A 22,224-nucleotide genomic window follows, 5' to 3' on the forward strand; every position below is an offset into this window, starting at 1 on the left:
CATTATTTTATTTGTGCATCACAATCATATAACCCATTGAAGGAATAGAAATACATTTCCTGGTAAGAATGGTGTGTGACATGGAATGGACCTCGGGGGAGTAATATTCCTAAAGATAAAACTGAATCAAGGGTCGGGCCATTTTCATTTCCTCTGTAAGTATCAGTAGAGTCTTTATGTTCCATCTTCTCATGCTAAAACAAAAAAGCATACTGGGCATCCTTCTGACATGACCAAGTAGCTCTTCTCTCCTGATTCTAAGCGGTAAATTATAACAGTATTTGAGGATATGTGACATTTGAGTTTGATCTTGTTTGTGGATTTACACTTCAAGTACAGTGCTTTGGACAGTAATTAAAACAGGGAATGCAGATTGGTTCCAGTTACCTTCACTGAAAGATGGCAACTGTAATCACAATGTGCTGTCATGATGCTTTAGTTTTTCTAATACAATAATACATCGAGCATGGAATGATTCCGTCTTCAATAATATTTAGACTTGTCAACATGGGTAATGTCAACAGGCTCAATAAACTGATTAGAAAGGCTGCTTGTGTTATAGGAGTCAAACTGGACACACTGGAGGCTGTGGTAGAACAAAGGATCCTAGAGAAAATCCTGGCAATTCTGGACAAAGTTTCTCATCCTTTGCATGCCACCATGGCTGAACAGTGGAGCGCTTTTAATAATATACTAAGACAACTGCGCTGATCCAAAGACCGCTACCCATGGGGCTCTATAATGAGTCAACCTATAACCAGGGAAGTGATAACCTCCTCCTGTTAGACTGTTTGAGGCAACTTTATTTTTATTCTTTCTTACTTCTCTTCTAATGTTTGTATATTTGCATATATGTGCACTTGTAATGCTACTATGACACTATAATTTCCTTTGGGATCAATAATCTATCTATTTCCTTTGGGATCAATAAAGTATCTATCTACCTTTCTTACTAATTTCACTCAGTTGCAGGTTCTTAATTTGAATTTAAAATTTTCAATTATTTCCTATATTTTATTCGTCCGTTTCCAGTTTATGCTGGGGGTGCAGCATCGGTGCTGGTGATGAAAAAAGACCAAATAAACTCTTCAAAAAGGCTGGATCCATCCTTGGCTACAACCCAGACTCTTTCGAGTTAGTGGTGGGGAGGAGGTCACAAAACAAACCATTATTCATTCTGGACAATCACGCACATCCTCTCCATGACCGACTGGATAAGCAATGGAGCACCCTTTCGAACAGGCTCATTCAGCTCTTCTGTCACAAGGATCGTTACAGAAAATTGTTCCTACTAAATGCAATGACCATATACAACAGTTCATCTCTGTGTAACAGGAAAACAAACATCATGGTACAATAGTCTCTGTTTTATTATTTGTACATTATTATTGCACATTGGGAAATTATTGTATTATTATTCTGTACTTTATTAGTAGTTTTTATTATTATTATTATTATTATTATTATTATTATTATTGCTAAATGTGTTTTAAATGTTGATCCCAAGTAGGAAATTGTCAGTAAACAACTTATTATTATTTTTAAGCTGATGAAATCCTTATTCATGTCAAATTGTTTTAAAATCTGCTATCACCTTCCTGCATTTGTTTACATCATAACCAATGATTCTGACATTGATACCTACAATAGAAAGCAATCTGGATGAAACATTTCATGTGTTACAGAGAGTTACCAAAATGCTCTGCTTTCGTGTAAAGTAAACAGTTCCATGTAAGCTGTGTGACATACCTTAGCATATACTTGTGATCGGATTTGCAGTGGGCTTCCAAAAATTTTAATTTTTCTTTTTTTCTGCTGACTAACATTATATACTGTGGTTATAATTTCAGTTTTCAGAACATCCATTACATTGATTTTGTGCATTATATGTGGTAGATAAAAATTCACAATTTTTCCTTAAGAATATAATGTATTTTACTATGAAGTTATTCTTAAATGCAGTCTTTTTTGTTTCAGAATACTTTTAAAAGGCAGGTGGTTGATAAAATATTACTTATTGCCTTAAGTAAGTTGATGGGGTGTCTGCCAATTTGTTAGACTTACTGAAATCAAAATAAAAGTAAAGTAAAAAATAAAGATGTTTAATCTACAAAACTTGGCTCATTAAACAGTCCTTTATCTCGACATAAGATATACAGTACTGTGCAAAATATATATAAGGCTATGGTGCATAAGACATTTGCTTGGTACTGTGTCTGTCAATCTGGAGTGCAGGGGTGTGGGACGGGTGGCTAGAAGGAGTGCCAGGTGTGGGGGTGTGGTGTGGGTGCAGACACACCCAGCCCTAAAACACCACGCAATGTCATTTGATTCCAAGCAATTGATCATTACAGAATGTCTCTTTGGTGCTTCCTGTTCCCTCCTCTTTCCCTTCCCCTTGTCCCAACCATGATTTCCCTCTCCCTATCCCCTTCCCACTCTCGGTTCACAATAGAGACCTATATCAGAATCAGGTTTATCATCATTCACAAATGTCATGAAGATTGTTTTTTTGTGGCAGCAGTACAGTTCAATACATAATATTACTACAGTTCGTGCAAAGGTCTTGGGCACCCTATGTATATATGTGTGTGTATGTGTGTGTGTGTGTGTGTGTGTGTGTGTGCTCACGCGCCTAAGGCTTTTACACCTTACTGTAAAAGCAGAATTAGGCCATTTGGCCCATCAAGTATGCTCCACCATTCGATCATGGCTGATTAATTCTCCATCTTAACCCCTTTCTCCTGCTTTCTTCCCATAACCTTTGATGTCATGACTAATCAAGAGCCTATCCCACCCACAATTTTTTTTTTGCCTTGGTTCAGTTTATTATTTAATCCTTTTATTATTTAATCACCTCCATCACCTACCTTCCACCATGCTCAGACTACCACCGTTTCGGAAAGTTTCCCATGTTGTTTCGCTACCCTCAGTTCCTTCCTTAACTCCAGTACTATGAAAGCTGCTCATCTCTAACAGCATCTACTTCTGATAAAGATCATCAGTCTGAAACTTTACCTCTCTTTCCTTCTCAGCGAATGCTGCTTGTCCCACTGGGTGTTACCATCACTTTCTGGTTCTATTTCAGATTTGGAACAATGTTTTGATCTTGTTGTAAACATTACACCTGTCCCTAAAACAAACATTTTACAATGTATAATGTTTTTTAAACTGAAACTACATACTACTATCACGTGTGCACGGTCTATAAAATGTATCCGACAATTGTTTTTTTAATGAAACCCATAATGAGGAACATTGCGTTGTGTTATAGCCGATATGAAAGTGCTGGGCGTGAGGAGAATCGTATCAGCATCATTTTATTCACTTATACTACTCCTTTCGATTACAGGTGGCAACTGACTAACAAGATTTTAACAGTTGTAGTTATTAATCATCGCCAGTTAAATATATTCACCGACCAATAATCAAGGAAGTGATTTTAATTTGATTTATTACGAGCGGCATCTTTTGTCACGGATTTGTCTTTGCAAATATGGAAAAATAATAAAGGCGGTTTGAGTGCAGGAAATCTTGAGGTGGACAGACAGTGAAATGGAAATATCTGATTCTCTTTCTTTGGGCCAGCTGAGCTGAATTGTGTGTGTGTGTGTTGAGTGACGCAGGTTGGGAGGGAGCTGACGCACAAGCTCAGATTTGCATGGAGTCCACCTCCTGCGAGCTGTCAGAGACACCAGTACCAGTATCCAGGTCCGCCCATCGCCATAATAGTTCCTTGTCGCTGTCCAGGGTGCTGAATCGGACGCTGGGTTCTCTGCACGAAGACTTCCTACTGGAAAGCGACGGCGACGGACCTCCGTACCCCTCTTCAGCCAACATCTTCCACAATGCCTTCCAAATACACTGCATATATACTCTTCTTGCAGACAATTGCATTAGTGTTACATCAGATCAATGCATTTCCGATGCCCGAGGAACCGCAAGGTAAGTCCCATTACAGATGCGGTAAAAAATAACATTTCTGATCAAATAGAGGAATACGAATCGAGAGTATAAATGATCACTTCAGTGGCTTAAACCACCAAAGTTAAACTCACCGGGTACGTTTTCTTTAAATGTTGCGTCCAATCAAGTCCTTTGTGTCTTGTTGGTAGAACGGTGCTGAAATACTGTACCCTAGGGTGTCATTGTTTCCGATTTTTTTTTCTCGGTAAATCTAGTCAGATTACTCCCTTCCTGTCCTGTATTGTGAGTTATAATGGCACTTATTTCAGATGAAATTATCAGGAGTTTTTTTTTACTGGTTGATAAATATTTCAGCCTATTCCGTTTTCGGTACGGTTCATGGAATCTTGGAAAATGTATAATTTCAAAAGAGACTGTTCGGCCCGCTGTATCCGTGCGGGTCAGAGTGAGGTATCAATTCGTCTACGCGACTTACCGCATTGGAAATATTTCAGTTGCATCGTCGAACTAATTGAGGATTTTAGCAAGGGGTTTGTATTCTCAATCAGTACTGGACTATCAGCTCGCGGTGAATTGAGGCCAATGGCTGCGGGACATGATTCTCTGTTAATCTTAAACTAATTAAAAATCGCTGAACCAGCCTATGACAGGCATCGCTGACAAAGTGAATACTCTAATCAGTAGAACCGCCACGGTATAAACTAATATGCAAATAGGCTAAAAGTTAACAGTCACATCGATGCCAGTAACATCGATAGGTAGCATTGGGGCTTGGTGACAATTTCTACATGTCAAACCCGTGGTAAGGACGTGTTTAGATCAGATTTACATGCATTTCAGTTGTTTCCACCTATCGCCAATATTTGGTCCTTTTTTTTATAACCAACGTAAATTATACTTTGTACTTTGATAATTAACATCTTTAGGATCTGTTGGGTATCCCGGGAGATGGACATTTTATCCAGACATTCTGCTCACATTTGCTCTATTCATTTCAGACAAAGCAGTGTCTAACCGGGAATTGTCAGCCGAAAGACCGGTCGAAGAACAGGTAAGGCATGTACTTTTGCTTCAGCGTGGAGTTTGATTGTCGGTTCATGTACTACATTTAGAAATGCTTTCGTAATCATTTCATTGATGATGCTGTCCCCTGTTTTTTAAAAAAACTGATTTTAAAATATCCCTTGAAATGGTTAATAGTAACGCACACACAACGCAGGAGGAACTCCGCAGGTCGGGCAGCATCTATGGAAATTAATAAACAGTCGACGTTTCGGACCGTGACTTCTCCAAATAAATCAAATCAAGTCCTTCAGAGATACCTACCGCCATGTGATGATGATATTCTACATAACCGTCTGTTCTATTTTGGGATTTCTTGAATTTGTTTGGGAGAATCTCCTGACACATTTTAATTGTTAACATTTCTCTCTCGCTAGATAGCGGAGGCTGCACGAGTCAGTCAATCAACATCTATAGGTAAGCGCAATGTTGCTTAAATTACTATGCAACGCGCGGCAGACATTCAATCTCGTCTCATTTACTTCTCATTCCCTGTTCAACAATCGATTTCATTTCTTTACAGAGGACAAGGTCCCACTGCAGAATAATTCGTTTGCAGATGACTTCATGCTGCTGAAATCGTTGGCGGAAAAAGAGAGAGAGATGGAAGATTACATCACCAAAAACTCCCCAAGCGACCCTTCTCCTTCCCCGGTCAATGTCGATTCCACCAAGAGCAGGAGACTGGCGGAGGATTATGATGATTCCACAAAAAATGCAATGGATTACAAAGACGAAGGTCTCATCCTATTAGTCTCCTCATTCGCCATTAATGATATATAGTTTTTCATCTGGATTAACTTGGTCTATATGGTCTAGACTCGCTGGTTATATACTTACAATTACTATTTAGTAGTTTCTAAAAATAGATACTTTGTTTTAAAATATAATATGTGATCCAAAGTCCTTTCTCCTTGCAGATGACCCGGATGGTCTACACCAATTGGATGGGACACCATTAACAGCTGAAGATATTGTCCAGAAAATCGCCAGTAGGATCTATGAAGAGAACGACAGAGGGGTGTTTGACAGGATCGTTTCCAAGCTCCTAAACTTAGGACTGGTAGAGTTCTAAAATTTAAGAATACATTTACAATGCAGTCAAAAAAGAAAATGCATTTAATAGCCTTTCCTTTTGCAGGCAGAAATTAACAGGGGATTGAGCAGTAGGGTAATTATGCATCAATTCTAATGCCTGATTGAAAATCATACTGGAAGACCATTGTTGCCTCCCTGACAGCTCATTAGTGTGCCATATGTGCCTCAAGGAATTTAGGGGGAAGCTGCCAGCAAATCATAGTTACTTTACAAATTGAGAAGACATGAACAATATAAACAGTACAAGAATCAAGACCATAGAAAAATTCATCAACCCTCCCTGCTCTGCACCCTCTCCATAATTTAACATTAACTGCTGAGTTTTAATTATTGTAAGTTAGGTGGATACCAACATTAAAATAATACAATTACATTTAAATATTTTCAGGGCATGTTGTTTTTGTATTTTCTTTTCTGCTTTAAGATATTAGACTAAGAAAATTGTAAACATGAACCATGCTCACAGTACACACTAAAAGGAAAGTGATATTGTGGTTTTGCAACTTTTTCTCTATTCCACTTTCCAGCTCTGAATAATTTCTGGGCTCTTTTCAATATTTTTCTTCCTTCTCTCTCTGTCCTAAAACAGCTTTATGTACAATGCGTTCTCAGCTGTCTTTCTGTTCTTTCCCCCACTTTGAGTGTTCGCTACCTGCCCCCTTCATTTTCTTTCAGAGATTACAGATTACAGATACTTCCTGGAGCATAGGAGAATGAGAGGAAATTTGGTAGTGGTATACAAAATTTTGAGGGGTATAGATAGGGTAAAGGCAAGCAGGCTTTTTCCACTGAGGTTGGGTAAGACTAGAACAAGAAGTCATGGATTAAGGCTGAGAGGTGAAAAGTTTAAGGGGAACATGAGGGGGAACTTCTTCACTTGGAGGATGGTAAGTGTGGAACGAGCTGCTAGTGGAACTGGTGGATGAGGATTCAATTTCAAAATTTAAGAGAAATTTGGGATACGAGGGGAGGGGTATGGGGGGCTATGTTCCTGGTACAGGTCGATGGGACTAGGCAGGTTAATAGTTCTGCACAGACTAGATGGGCCAAAGGGCCTGTTTCTGTGCTGTATTGGTCTATGACTCTATTAGTGGATTTCTTGATTTTCTTGTCTGTGCCTGGTTTCATTTAAGTAAAAGAAAAATTAATAATCTCAATATCTTTAGCAATAATTGAATAACAATAAGATTTTGTCCAGATATGGGAACCAGCTTCACACTGTCACAATTTAAAATAGATCCCTCAGTTTAATTACAACTGGAAGTCACTAATATCTCCAGTTTTTAATCAGGGAAAAATACCTCAATATGCACTAAATAAGAAATTCCAGGATTCAGCTCTGCTTTCTGCTGAAATAGGAGCAGAGATGAAACTGGAAATATTGGCCAAGGATACTAACAGCTTCATACGATAACCAGTCCGCAGATAACTAGCTGTTCAAGTTTCACAAGTCTGTTGAAATCTAATACATTAAAAGCAGACCTACGAAATGTGAACAGCTTTGTTCTCATACATGATAGAATTTTACAGCACAGCATTGGTCCTTTGGCTCACGAAATTGCACTAACCCTTTATGCTACTCCAAGACCAATCTAACCCTTCCCCCTCAGATGGCCTTCTATTTTTTTTTATCCATTTGCCTCTCTATGAGTCTCATAAATGTTCCTAATGTATCTGCCCGAACACCACCCCTAGCAGCACATTCCATGCACCTGCCGCTCTCTGGAAACAACCTGCTTCTGACATCCCCTCTAATCTTTCCTCCCAACACCTTAAAATTATACCTCCTTGTATTAGCCATTCCCCCTGGGAAAATGTCTATGGCCATCCACTCGACCTATGCCTCTTACCATATTGTACACTTCCATCAAGTTGCCGCTCACCCTCCTCTCCGAAGAGAAAATCTCTAGCTCGCTCAACCTATCACCTTTCTAATCTCCCTGATAAACAAGAGAAGATCTGCAGACGCTGGAAATACGAGCAACACACACAAAACGCTGGAGAAACTTGGCAGGCCAGGCAGCATCTATGGAACAAAGTGCTGTCGACGTTACGGGTCTTGGTCCGAAATTTCGACTGTACTTTTTTTCCATTGACGCTGCCTGAGTTCCTCCAGCATTTTAGGTGTGTTGCGTCAACCTGGTTAGTCGCCTCTGCACCCTCACTAAAGCTTCAAGATCCTTCCTATAATGAGGCAACCAGAACTGAATATAATTTCAAGTGTGGTCGAATTGAGATGTTATTGCGCTACAACATTACCTCACCTTCTGCTGAAGTGCTATTAGTTTGTGCCACAGAATGGCACGGGACAAACTGATTCTACATACACATGGAACAATTGGGGAAAAATAGGAAATAAAGAAAGTATTGATATTTATACCTGAATGTGTTGATACACTCTTCTAACAGATAACAGAAAATCAGGCTAACAATCTAGAGGAAGAAGTTGCTGTTGCTCTGCAAAAAATTATTACCAATGAAGCTCGTAAGAACAAAGTGAGGGTTGAAAATGATGATTACCCTGTTAAGAAGACAGATGAAGACTTGACAGAAGGAGAAGGGGAGAAGGAAGTGGTAAGTTCATTGAATTACCAAGATACATCCTCACCTATGTACAATCTCCCATATAAATGGTATTTGTACACTCAGTGGCCATTTTATTAGTACCTCCTGAGTGTATGTTCATGGTTACTACACCTGCTCATTAATGTAAATATCTGATCAGCCAATCATGAGGCAGCAACTCAATGCTTTAAAGCATGCAGACGTGGTCAAGAGGTTCAGTTGTTGTTCAGACTAAACATCAGAATGGGGAAGAAATGTGATCTAAGTGTTGTTGACCAGGAGATAATTGTTGGTGCCAGAAGGTGTAGTTTGAGTATCTCAGAAACTGATGATCTCCTGGGACTTTCACGCACAGCAGTCTAGAGTTTAAGCATCCAGTGAGTGGCGGCTCTGTGGCCGACAATACCTTGAGAGAGATAGAGGAGAATGGCCAGACTGGTTCAAGCTGACAGGAAGGCGAGAGCAACTCAAATAACCATGCATTACAACAGTGGTGTACAGCAGAGCATCTCTGAACATACAACAGGCCAAACCTTGAAGTGGATGTGTGACAGCGGCAGAAAGCCATGAATATACACTCAGTGGCTACTTTATTGGGTACAGAAGTTACCACTGAATGTAAATTGTCATAATACTGAAAAATAGTACTTGTTTGATAGTACCTATCTATCCTTGATATTTGCAGAAAAATCAGTAGAGCAGATTTTAATATTTACACTGAGAAGGTGAGATCAACAAGCATCAGTCATCGGGTGCTGTTAGAATTTAGGAGAAGAAGCTTTTACAAAAGTAGAACGGTTTATTCATCAAGAGAGCCACAACCTTTACACCTTAGGTTTGGCAAGAAACCACAAAGGACGTTTTCAGTCACGAGTCCTTGGCAAGTAGATAGTGCAAATTCTATCATCCTTGAAGTTTGCATAATTATCCTCATAAATTACGGAACACAGGAAATATATTAAAGTAACATTAAAAAACATGAAAGCATACCCTGATTAATTAGTTTGACAAAAAATGCTAGGTATCAGCTATGGCTCAGTGGGAAGTACTCTCACCTCCTGGGTTATACATTCAAGCTGCTCTCATTAACTCAGGCATACCTTCTGGGTTGACGTTCACTGAGGCATTACCTGTCCTGGATAACAACTAAAAAAGATTCTATACAGCTGTTTGAAGAGGAGCCATTTTTCCTGCTCTCCCTTAATCAACTTCGGTGAAAGGATTACCGAATAATTTTTCCCTGCAGTTAGTTGCAGGTCTTTGAACGTTATCCTTCAACTGTGATCACATTGCTGAAAATATGCACAACATGGAGTGTGGTGCACTCCAGGACATCAAAGAGACTGTGTAAACTTCTACATAAAGGTATCTTTTCTTAACTTATGTCTTCAATACTGTTAAATGTTATGGAAAAGAAAAACACTGGAACACCAACATGCCAGGCAGGATAGTTAGTCAAAGGAGAGTCAGTGGCTGTTGTTTATTTGAATTTTCAGAAGGCCTTTGACAAGGTGCCACACATGAGACTGCTTAACAAAATCAGAGCCTTGATATTAAAGGAAAAGTACTTAGATTGGCTGAATGGCAGGAAGTAAAGAGTGGGAATAAAGTGGGCCTTTTCTGTTTGGCTGCGAGTGACTAGTAGTGTGCCTCTGGGGTTGGTTTTGGGGCTATAGCTTTTCACATTTTATGTCAATGATTTGGATGAAGGTGGTGGCTTTGTGGTCAAGTTTTGCAAATGATACAAAGATAGGTAGAAGGGCAGCTAGTGTTGAGGAAGCAGGAGGACTAAGACATATTGGGAGAATAGGCAAAGAAGATGGAATATGATCATCATCATCATCAGGTGCCATGCCCAGTTTGAGCTTTGACTGCCATGGCCCACACACTCCTGTTTTGGGTCAAGTGGATCAATTCATTGGTATTCATTTCCAGTTCTTGGGCTGCTGTCTCCATCATCATTTGTCTTTGTCTTCCTCTTGCTTTCTTCCCTTCAATCTTTCCCATAATTACTGTGCATTCTAACTCCTCTTTCGTAATCAATGAAGTTACGTTGCCTTTTCATGATCTCATACATTATTTCTCTTTTTGTGTTTGCTCTGTTCATGACATCCTCATTAGACATTCATTTCGTCAATGATATTCTTTGCATCCTCCTCAAAAACCACATCTCTGCTGCTTCAATTCATTTCCTCATGTTACTAGATATTGTCCAACATTCTGAGCCATATAACATGACTGGATAAACGTAACATTTCAGTACTCTGAGGCGGGTTGTCATGCCTAGTTTAGTATTGGTCAGAATACTCTTCATTCTCGTAAAGGTGTCTTTTGCCATCCCTATTCTTCTTTTGATGTCCATGTCGCACCTGCCATCTGATATCACCCAGCTTCCTAAGTAGCAAAAGTTCTGTACTTGATGTAATATAGAGCAGAGAAGTTCATGGTCATGCACTTCGGGGAAAGGAATAAAGGCATGGACTATTTTCTAAATGGGGAGACAATTTTAAAAAATCAGAGGTGCTGGGCCTGTACTTGCCAGCGTTTAGAAGAATGAGGGAGGATCTAATTTCAATATTGAATATTGAAAGGACTAATAGAGTGTATATGGAGAGGATGCTTCCTTTTGTGGGGGAGTCTAGGTCCAGGGGCACAGCCTCAGAATAGAGAGACATCCATTTGGAATACAGATGAGGAAGACATTCTTTAGCCAGAGGGTGGTGAATCTGTAGAATCCATTGCCACAGGCAGCTCTGCAGGCCAAATCATTGTGTATATTTAAGGTAGAGGCCGATAGGTTCTTTATTAACCAGGGTGTCAAGGGTTACAGGGGCAAGGCAGTAAAATAGGGTTGAGAGAGATAATAAATCAGCCTTGATGAAATGGTGGAGCAGACTCTGTGGTCCAAATGGCCTAATTCTGCTCCTTTGTCTTATAGTCTTATGACTCCTCTCTGAGTACTGTCTCTGAGCCAATTCTATGCAGAGAGCTGATGAACAAAGCTAACAAATCCCTCACAGGAATGGAAGAAATGTTGACATTAGACTTAATATCTTCCTGCATTTCTGTGCAGGTCATTTTTGAGTGGGAGAAACTTCTAAACAATTATTGCCTTCCTTAATGAAAATAGTGACCAATGTAAGAGTAATGTATCTACCAAAAAACATGCCGGTATTTTATTTATGCTCTGATATTAAAATGTTACTATCTGCATTTATATGCACTTTCTACTGCTGATATCCAATAAAAACCTATGCATGATTTTGCATTCAACTTGAATGCATTCAACTTGATTTGGGATATAATGTCAGCTTTCATTTGGGAAACTGCGCAGCAGTTTAAGGGAAACATGAAAATATTCTTCAGAGGAGCTCTGCTATTCTTATACTTCCGAGTTAGAGCCTTGTTTGTGACTGAGAATGAGTAAGTCACACAGTTGCTCTCAAGATTCAAATTTCACAGGACAATAGCTACCAAAGTACTTAGCTTGACTCTTCCCCAAGCTGTGGAGTGCATCCAGCCAGTTTATTGCTTCTCCACGATGACCTGATTAGGTTAGTATCGCCTGGAGAAAATTGCAGATATGGACCCAAATAAAACCATTCCATCATACCTTATTCAATCAGCTGCCCAAGATCATTCTTAAAAATTATTTATCTTATGGTATGTGGGCAAAACTGCTGAGACCAGCATTATTGACCGTCCCTAATTGCCCCTGAGAAGGTGGTAGGAACCCAGCTTGTTGAAGTTCTCTAGTCCTTCTGGTGAAGGTGATCCCACAAAGCTGTTGGGTGTAGAGTTCTGGGATTTAGACTGAGCGACAATGAAGGTACAAGGTTTTACTTCAGAGCTAGCACAGATGGGTCTTGGAGGGAAACCTGTCTGTGTTCCTGTCCTAGTGTATCTGCTGCCTTTGACATTCTTGGTTGTAGATATTGGGCAGAAGCAACACACACAAACTCAGCAGGTAAGGCAGCGTCTATGGAAATGAATAAACAGTCAACGTTTTGGGCCAAGACTCTTCTTTGGGACTGGAATGGAAGGGGGAAGATGCCAGAATAAAAGGGTGGGGAGAGGGGAAGGAAGAGGGAAAGGTAAAAGGTAAAAGGCTGGAGGGGAAGGAATCTGTTAGGAGAGGAGAGTGGACCATAGGAGAAAGGGAATGAGGAGGGGATCCAGGGGGAGTGATAGGCAGTTGAGAAGAGGTAAGAGGCCAGGGTGGGGAAAAGAAGATGAGTGGAGGGTCCAGAAGATGAAATCAATATTCATGCCGTCAGGTTGGGGGCTTCCCAGACGGAATATAAGGTGTTGCTCCTCCACCCTGAGGGTGGCCTCATTGTGGCGCAAGAGGAATCCATGGATCGACATGTCGGAACAGGAATGGGAATGGCAATGAAAGTATTTGGCCAATTTGGGAAGTGCAGATGCTGGGATATGGAGCTAAAAAACCTAGCTGCTGGAAGAATTCAGTGCGGCAGGCAGCATCTGTGGAGGCAAAGGGATGGTGAATGTTTCAGGTCAAGTCTCTGCATCAGGGCAGAGTGTATAGAAGGGAGATGGCTAATGTATGGAGGTAGGTGAGACAGGATCTACCAAATCTTCCCCTTACCTCTGTATCCTGACCATCTCTCCTTTACACCCTCACTCTGATGCAGAGCCCCGACCTGAAACATCAACCATACTTTTGCCTCTACAGATGCTGCCTGACTCACAGAGATCATACAGCAATTTATTTTCTGCTTTGCACTAGCCCAGTGAGGAAATGCAGTGAATTTTGGAGATGACACTCCTTGTGGCTTTGGTGTGGCAAAAGTGAGGAGAATGAATACTTATTGTGTCAATCAAACAGAATGCATGGTGTCAAACTTCTTGATTGTTGGTGGAGCTGCACTCATACAGGTGATCTTGTCTTGTGCTTGGTAAATGGAGTGCCAGGAGATGTGTCATTTATTGCAAGAGTCCTGATACAGCATTTTGACCTGAAACAGTCACAACGTTTTTCTTCCCACAGATGCCGTTTGACCCGTTGAGTTCCTCCAGCAGATAATTTGTTGCTCCAGCTTTCTGACCTGCTCTTGTAGCCACTGCCTTTATGCAAAGAGTTCCGGTTGAATTTCTGTTCAATGGCAGCCCTTAGGATGTTGATACTGAGGAAATTAGTGAGCCTACTGCAATTAAACATCAAAAATAGTTGATTGGACTTGGAGATGGTCATTGCTAGGCAAAAGCGCAAGACATGGTTTTCATTTTCTGAGGAGATGTGAATGGAGTTGAACATCATTTGACTATAAATAAACATCCCCATCTCTGATCTTATGATAGAAGGAAGAAAGAAGCATTGAGTTGAGGATGCTGCTATGAGGAAATTCTGTTCTGGGATTGTTATGATTGACCTTTCAAAACCATAACCACCTACCTATCTGCGAGATACATATATTTCTAACCATTGGAATAATTTCTCCATGATTCCCATTGACTTCAGTTTAACCAGGGCTCACACTCAGTTCAGCGCATCCATATCAAAGGGAGTCTCTGTAACCTCACCTCAGGAATTCAGTGCTTTGATCCACTGTTGGCTGTGATAAGGTTTCGAGCTCTGGTGAAATCCAAGCGGACCATTAGGTTTATAATCATTTTCCATGATTTAAGTGCTTTCTGATTTTACTCTGGGTAGCCTTGTGCTGATAGGTACATTTTTCATCAGAGTACAGCTAATTCCTATTTTCTCACCTTTTCACAGAGACCTAAAACAAAACCTACAAAGAAACAAAGTAAGTTTGTGAAGGGGGAGAGCAACAGTGCTCCAGGCAACGGTTGGGACTTAAACAGTAACAAGAACCAAAGAGGGAATGAATTCACTGCTGATGGCATGGAAGATCTTCAATACTTTCCAAACTTCTACAACTTGCTGCAGAGTTTGAACACAGGTAATTCCATAGATATACGTTCAGGGTTAGTGAGTTGTGGGCTTGCTGTGTTGGCGCTGGAGGAGTGGCAACACTTGCGGGCTGCCCAGCACTAATCTCACTGATTTGATTTGATACATCGATGCATTTCACTGTATGCTTCACATATTTTGATGAACATGTGACAAATAAAGCTAAAATTTATCCTTATCTTTATCTTTGAGAAGATGGATTTTGTAATGAAATTAATAGTGAGCAAAGTGTGTTCACTTGTTAATTGGCAAATGAGGCAGTAAATTCAAACCGATGCATATGCATAGTTAAGAGTGAAAATATGGGGTTGCTGATTGCGAAGCCTGATCCTGCAAGAATGCTTCATGCACTAACAGACATCAATGTCTTCTTTCTTGTTTGAATTTATAATTCCTCAGAAAAATCGTACCTTGTCCAATGTAAGCAAATGTTTTTATGAACATGCTCTCAATTTCTGCCCGCGGTCTCTCTTGCACTGAAAATTAACTTCAGAAATATGGAGCCTGATTCCTCAGTCTTTACTTATTATTATATAATTGTTATAAAAGTAAGTAATTTTATTTTTTTGTTTCCCAGCCCACTCCTTTACACTTCTACTAATTTCATGTTCTCTACTTGATTTGAATTGAATTAAATACTCTGCGCCTCAGTAATTATTCTTCAACGCACACGAAGTGCTGGAGGATCTCCACAGAACAGGGAAAGAGTAGGTGCTCCCTCTGCCAGGAAAGAACAGGATCTCCTAGTGGCCATCCAATTCAATTCTACTTCCCAATTCCATTTCGACATGTTAGCCACAGCCTCCTCTACTGCCGTGAAGAGGCCTCTCTCAGGTTGGAGGAGCAACATATTCCGTCTAGGTAGCCCCCAACCTGAAGGCATGAACATCCAGTAATTGCCCCTCTCCCTTCACCATTCCCCATTCCTGTTTCCCTCTCTCAACTTATCTCCTTACCTCCCCACCTCCCCATCACCTCCCTCTGGTGCTCCTCCTCCTTCCCTTTCTTCTATGGTCTTCTACCCTCTCCTATCAGATTCTCCCTTCTTCAGTCTTTTATTTCTTTCACCAATGAACTTCCCAGTTCTTTACTTCACCCCTTCTCACTCTGCAGGTTTCTCCTATCACCGACAACTTTATACTTCTTCCTCCCCTCCCCCCACCTTCATCTTTTTTTCCAGTTCTGATGAAGGATCTCAGCCCGAAACATATTCTTTTCTATAGATGCGGCCTGGCCTGCTGAGTTTCTTCAACATTTTGAGTGTGTTGCTTTGGATTTGCAGCATCTACAGATTTTCCTGTATTTGTAGTTATTCTTCAGTCTGGTTGCTTAAAGATGTATGCAGGTGCTCAGCTCATTTGGTCCAGGACCCCTCTTCAGCGTGCTACAACTTTTTCACCTATTGGCACGTGGACCTCACTGAAGGTTAAATTCTAATTTATGCCTAGCATAAATTCGTTCACTGCCAAACCCCAATATGTGATTCATTAAACTCAAAATTCATGTCATTAATTTAATTATTTAAGAAATGCAATATTAATGTCAAATTGTTGTGCAGCTACTTGAGCTGGCTCTGGGAAGTGATCACACAGTTGCTGAAAGAACTTAACAACCTTTTTGCAGAAGTAGAGTTCTGCCACTATCACTATGACCACATAAAAACAATAGTCAATTTTACAACACATTCCAGTATAAAAAACGAAGCAATATATTCTAGAAGCAATACATTTGCGTTCTACAACCACAATATTATCGTAGGCACCAGTCTTCGGCTATTTAATCTCTGTATCAACAGCTTTTTAACTCCTGTATCAAAAGCAATTAAGTAATCTCAATTTAAACAACTCTTTTCTGTTCAAAATATTGACTTGCATAATCGAAATCTACATCAATATTCCTTCTGAATTGATTTCAAACTTTTTTCAATTCATACATTGCAGATTTAACACTACACTTTTTTTTATTTATAACAGAGCAAGATGCAAAGGAAAAGGAAACTCTGATAACTATCATGAAAACGCTGATTGATTTTGTGAAGATGATGGTAAAATATGGAACAATAAAACCAGAAGAAGGTGTTTCATACTTGGGTGAGAATACTTATAAAATTATACATTGATGACATTATATCTTTGTGTTCAGGAAAACAATGGAACACCACTTGTAAGTACAGTGAGAATATGATCTCAGTCTACTCTGTAACGAGCCTTGGTTGAAATATATAACATTAGTCCTTTCTTGGGTACACGTGAAGGTCAGAGAGAATTTTTGTGAAGTTTCCTCTTAAAGATTTCATATTTCTGCCAGGAAACTAAACAGGCCCATTAATTTTAATTGTATAGAACCTGATCAAAGAACTTCAGTGAATGGCTCAATAATGCTTAGATCATTTATGTTTGGATTCTATCTGATGTTTTCATAAACAATGCTACCAAGTGTAGAATGCTAAATTCTCTCTCAAAATAATTTCCATCTTAAATTCTAAGGTTCCAAAATGAAGCATGGGCTAGTTAATTTCAATGGCCTGCTTCTCTTGCTAGAGATTCTATATGGTTCTATGCAAATAGTATAGCTCTTTCCCTTAGAATGGTACTAATAGGGCATCTCAGGGGCCCTAGACTGTTCAGAATATATACTAATGACACTGAAGACAAGACACAGTTTAATTTACCCAGGGTTGCTGATTATTGACAGGGAGCTGGTAAACGAAGCAGTGCGGGTGTTGTGAGGAGTCTGCAAAGGGATATAGATAGGTGATACAAGCAATGAAAAAGATGGCAGATTGGGTAAAATGTGGGGGCATGTGAGGTTTAGAGATTGGCAGGAAGACAAGTGAAGATAGAATATTTTCTGATTAGTGCTTATGTACAAAGAGATCTTGTTTTGATTGTTCATTAAAGAGAAGTAAACAAGTATTAGGGCGCAACGATAAATTGTGAGGTAAGGTGGTATATGGCCTTTACTGAAATAGAATTAAAGTGCACAAGTAAGGAAGTCTTATTGAGATTTTACAGGGCTCTGATGAGACCTCATTTTGAAAGTAGTGTGCAAATTTGGTTTACTTATCTAGGAAGGATATATTAAATCCAGGGATGAAAGGATTGTCTATAAGCAAAGATTAAGAAAGGCCTATACTTACTGGAGTTTTAGAGCTGATCACACTGAGACCTACAACAGGACTCAATAGAGAGTCTAGCATTGCCACTGGATGCGACGTCAAGTTGAGATGAGATTTTTTTTAAACACATAATTCTTTGGAGCTCCTTACCTCAAGGGGCTATAGATGAACAATTATTTATAACTTTCAAGGACAAAATCAATACATTTCTTGGATTAGCCAGGAAAGTGGATTTGAGACAGAGAACCGGTATTATCATGTGATGAAGTAGACCCAAGGGAATTGCCCACAGCTGCTTCTATCTCTTATGTTCTTATGATACAGACAAAATATTAAATAACATAAGTTAAGCAATGGGGAATAATTGTTTCAAAGTCATAAGAGGCAACGACAGCATGGAGAGGGATTGGTGGAGGGGGTTGAGATAGTGGATGGGTTGTGTGCCTAAGGGACGACCTAGTTTATAGACTTTGAAAAATATTTGCATGCAGCGAAAGAACTACTCTTGTCATAACTAAAGTATAATCTTATAGCCAAAAATTATTTTCAAAAATCGAATTTTTTACATCATCTTTCCATTTACATTGTAAACCGCAAAAGCCAATCTTAAGTGAAACCTCATTTCTATTTCTTTATATAGCCTTAAGCTTGCTGAGTAATACATGCATTGTTTTCAATGCCTGTTCTTTATTACTTCGAGCTTCCAATGTATTAGATCAAAATAATGTGAAGTACTCGGCAAATGTTATTATTAAAAATACTGCATTTATGGATCCTGTTTACATATAACCATTATGAGCAAACATTTGGATTATAATTGGTCCTACTAATGCCATGATAACTGCAACACATTCAGTAACAATTCACAACGTTTTACTTCAAATTGTGCTGGCAATTGAAACTATTTTAGCATTTGACATGTTGAATTAATTAATTAATTTAATTTTTATGTATAACATTTGACTACAATCAATATATAATATATTAATGGAAATCTTTTGTTGAAATTGGGAAAAGTGAAATGAGCAGGGAAGTCCCAATGGAGGTCGTGAAAAACCTGACAGGTGTTGAATACTGTAAAAGGCAAATCAGGCAAGTGTAGCGATGGCAGCAAAATTAAGTTTTCAAGGCCTAGAGGTTGTAGAAGAAAAGAAACAATAAGCTAAGCAACATAACTAAAACATTGAGATCAAACAAGTTATTATAATAAGGTTGTATTCATATTCTACTACAGTGAGGAGGAGGGGCATAAGCCTGGATATTAGCAGTATTAAAGAGCATTGAAGGTTATACTCTAAGTGGTATCAAACTATAGTGAAACTCAGAACGTGTGCTAATGCAGTCTGTTGAGACAAGGTAAAATAACTTAGAGTCCAGCATTTTGATGCTTATGTGTGACTTCTTGTAACACTTAACTCTTCCTTTTGGAGAGTGAAGTCTTGATCTAGTGTCTAGGTGGTTCAAGACAATTAGAGGGCAAGATCAGCTGCATGAACTTAGCACGTGCAGGAGCACACACACACACACACAGACTCATGCCTGTACCACACCAACCACACATGCATGTAGATCACATACATGGACTCAATAACCCCCTCCCACTGCCCCATCCCCATATTCTCCCTCTCCAGGTACCCCTACCCCTCAAAACCCTCCTTCAATCCATGTCCTGTAATATCTCTTTTTCCCTCTTCCTTTCTACCTCCCGCCCCGCCCACTCTTTTCTCTAACCAAGTATGACTTACTGGATGAAGCCGATCTTTTTTTTTCTCAAAGGTATGACAGATATGAATGGGCATTGGTGTGTAATAGGGGGAAATTCAGAAGTTCAAAGTAAATTTATTATCAAAGAACATATAAGTCACCAAATACAGGTCTGAGATTCAGTTCATAGTCAATAAATCTCATGAAAGAGCAACAGGGTGGACAACTGGTGTGTGAAAGACAACAAGCTGTGCAAATATAACAAAAGGGAAATAATAATAAATAAATAAATTTATTGAGGTACAGTGTGGAGTAGGCCCTTCCGACCCTTTGAGCCACGCTGCCCAGCAACCCCCTGATTTAACTCTAGCTTAATCACAGGACAATTTATGATGCCCAAATTAACCTACTAACTGGTACGTCTTTGGACTGTGGGAGGAAACACGTGATGACTGGGAGAACGTAGAAACTCCTTACAGGCGGCAGCGGGAATTGAACCTGGGCCGTCTGTACTGTAACTCATTGTGCTGACTTCTATGCTACTGTGCTGCCCCAGAATAAGCAACAAATATTGAGAACATGAGATCCTTGAAAGTGAGCCCTAACATATCAGGATAAAGAGAAGAAAGACCCTGAAGGTAACGTCTAAATTAATTGCACAACTTCCATTAAAGTAAGAGAAGGTCTAGAAAGTGTGGTCCAGGGTTATAAAGCAGTTGCTCATACATTTACCACTCCTTTGAAATTTGCAGATACTTGGGACATTAAGTGACGGCCTGAAATCTTTTTCACCCAAAAAGAAACAGAAAATAGTGGTGATACTCTGCTGGTCAAGCAGTATCCGTGAAGAAAGGGAGAGTGGAGCATTCAGCAATTGATTGCTTCTCAATCTTTAGGCAATAGTAGTCTCCTTTTTTTCTGCATTTAAAATTTTTTCTTATTCCAATCACATTCAATCAAAGCAAACACCATGTGGCTGGAATCATTTACTGATTCGGAGGGTCAGAGTGGTACGTTAGCGTAGTGGTTAGCACCACGCATTACAGTACTGACGATCTGGGTTCAATTCCCACCGCCGCCTGTGAGGAGTTTGTTCGTTCCGCGTGGGTTTCCTCCCACAGTCTAAAGACCTACTGGTTGGTAGGTTAATCAGTCATTGTAAATTGTCGCGTTGTTAGGCTAGGGTTAAATCAAGGGCTGCTGGACGGCACAGCTCGGACAGCCAGAAGAGCGTACTCCCCATTGTATCTCAATAAATAAATAAATAAACCAGCAATGATAATTCCATTGTTAACTGCTAAGTAACTGTATTGTTAGGTAAAAGATTTATCCCAGCTGATTCAGAAGGCTGAGGGCTCACCCATCTCGTACCATTGGTAGTTTCTTCCTCAGAATGGGATTCGGTTTACAATTATCAGAACAACAACACTCTCTGTTGTAGTGATTGTTCACTCCTTGTTATAGATGCATCCTCCAGCAGGTCGAGCAGCAACTATGGGAGGAAAGGAACTGGCAAATTTAATTTGATCTTTGAACGTTTCAGGTGGAAGACCGGTCCTAATACAGGACTGTACCAGATCCACTGAGTTCCTCCAGCAGATTGTTTGCTGCTTTGTTTAAAATCCTATTGTGTATCTCTGGCAAGTGTGATTAAAACAAGGCATTGCATTGCTAGAAATTAACTGCTGTGTTCATCTGTACCTGGGGTGGGGTGTGGGATCAGCTATTTCCTTACGGTCTACTTTCCACATATGGCTGCGGTTTCATTTTGATACGGAAGATTTACAGCTTAATAAATCAAACCCCATAAAAGCCGATCATTTGAGGAACATAAAGAATTATTTGACATTAATTCCAATTAGCATCCAGCATATCACTTTAAAATTCAACCCCAAGAGCATACAGGCATATTAAGATATCATTGGTAAATATAAAGCAGGCATATATTACTGGAATAGATAGCAAGTTCATATTAAATATTAATTTTATCAATACATATGCTTTGCAGTTGAACTTTTTAACCAAAGGATTTTACAAGAGCTATCTTTCTGTCACCATTATAAAATGCAATGTTTTTAACCAAACAATACTTTATTGTAATTTACAGTCATTTGCAACTTCTAAGCTAATTATTGTAAAGTGATGAAACAAACATTATATAAAAAGTTTAAAAGATAACAAGTAGCAAAACATGAACTATTTCATCCTATATGTAAATAGGAAGATTTCACCGCCATAGCTATCCCCAGACATAGGATGGCCATGGTGATTTTTGTTATATTGTGTTCTTTATGCTTATTGTATTTTTTAATGCTATATCAGATCTGGAGTAAAATCATATTGTTCTCCTATACACCCGTGTAGTGAAGAATAACAATAAATTATCCTGAATCTTAGGCGCCAATTGTCAGTTTTACCCAGTTGGTAGCACTGCCATTGTGTGCCAGATTCTTGTATATTTTACGCTAATTTTAGGAATTTGAGCTCAAAATTTGACCTGACATAGTAATGGACTATGAGGCAAGGCGGCATTTTTAGAGAGGCCTTCATGGAGGAAGAACTTTAAGTATAAAATACTTTGTCTAGCATGTCAGCACAAAATGGCACTCACAATTGACAAAACAATGTCATGCATTGTACTTCAAAGGATTTAAGTACTGCTCTTGAGAAGGAGAACATTGCAAAGAAATGATGTCCTTGGATACACAGAGTGCCATTGATGAGATACCACACAGGGGACTGATGGAGAAGATTAAGTCCCATGTAATGAGAAGATGTGCAGTGCATGTAATTACCAGTAGGTTGCAGGAAG

General features: G+C 39.5%; 1 protein-coding gene across 2 annotated transcripts in view; it reads left to right on the forward strand.

The window, feature by feature from the left end:
• scg3 (secretogranin III) overlaps window positions 1-22,224 on the forward strand; it is a 60,171-nt gene that overhangs the window by 18,406 nt on the left and 19,541 nt on the right. The window contains exons 1-8 of one of the 2 annotated variants that reach the window (XM_072278196.1): window positions 3,724-3,945; window positions 4,926-4,978; window positions 5,367-5,406; window positions 5,513-5,728; window positions 5,910-6,052; window positions 8,497-8,661; window positions 14,393-14,579; window positions 16,564-16,680. In XM_072278196.1, the coding sequence (XP_072134297.1) occupies window positions 3,849-3,945; window positions 4,926-4,978; window positions 5,367-5,406; window positions 5,513-5,728; window positions 5,910-6,052; window positions 8,497-8,661; window positions 14,393-14,579; window positions 16,564-16,680 (1,018 nt within the window). In that variant the 5' untranslated portion in view covers window positions 3,724-3,848. Of the gene's footprint in view, window positions 1-3,723; window positions 3,946-4,925; window positions 4,979-5,366; window positions 5,407-5,512; window positions 5,729-5,909; window positions 6,053-8,496; window positions 8,662-14,392; window positions 14,580-16,563; window positions 16,681-22,224 lie in introns of those variants that run through there. The other variant, XM_072278197.1, reaches the window with a different exon arrangement.

The sequence above is a fragment of the Mobula birostris genome, chromosome 14, assembly GCF_030028105.1.
Source record: "Mobula birostris isolate sMobBir1 chromosome 14, sMobBir1.hap1, whole genome shotgun sequence".
Lineage (NCBI taxonomy): Eukaryota > Metazoa > Chordata > Chondrichthyes > Myliobatiformes > Myliobatidae > Mobula > Mobula birostris.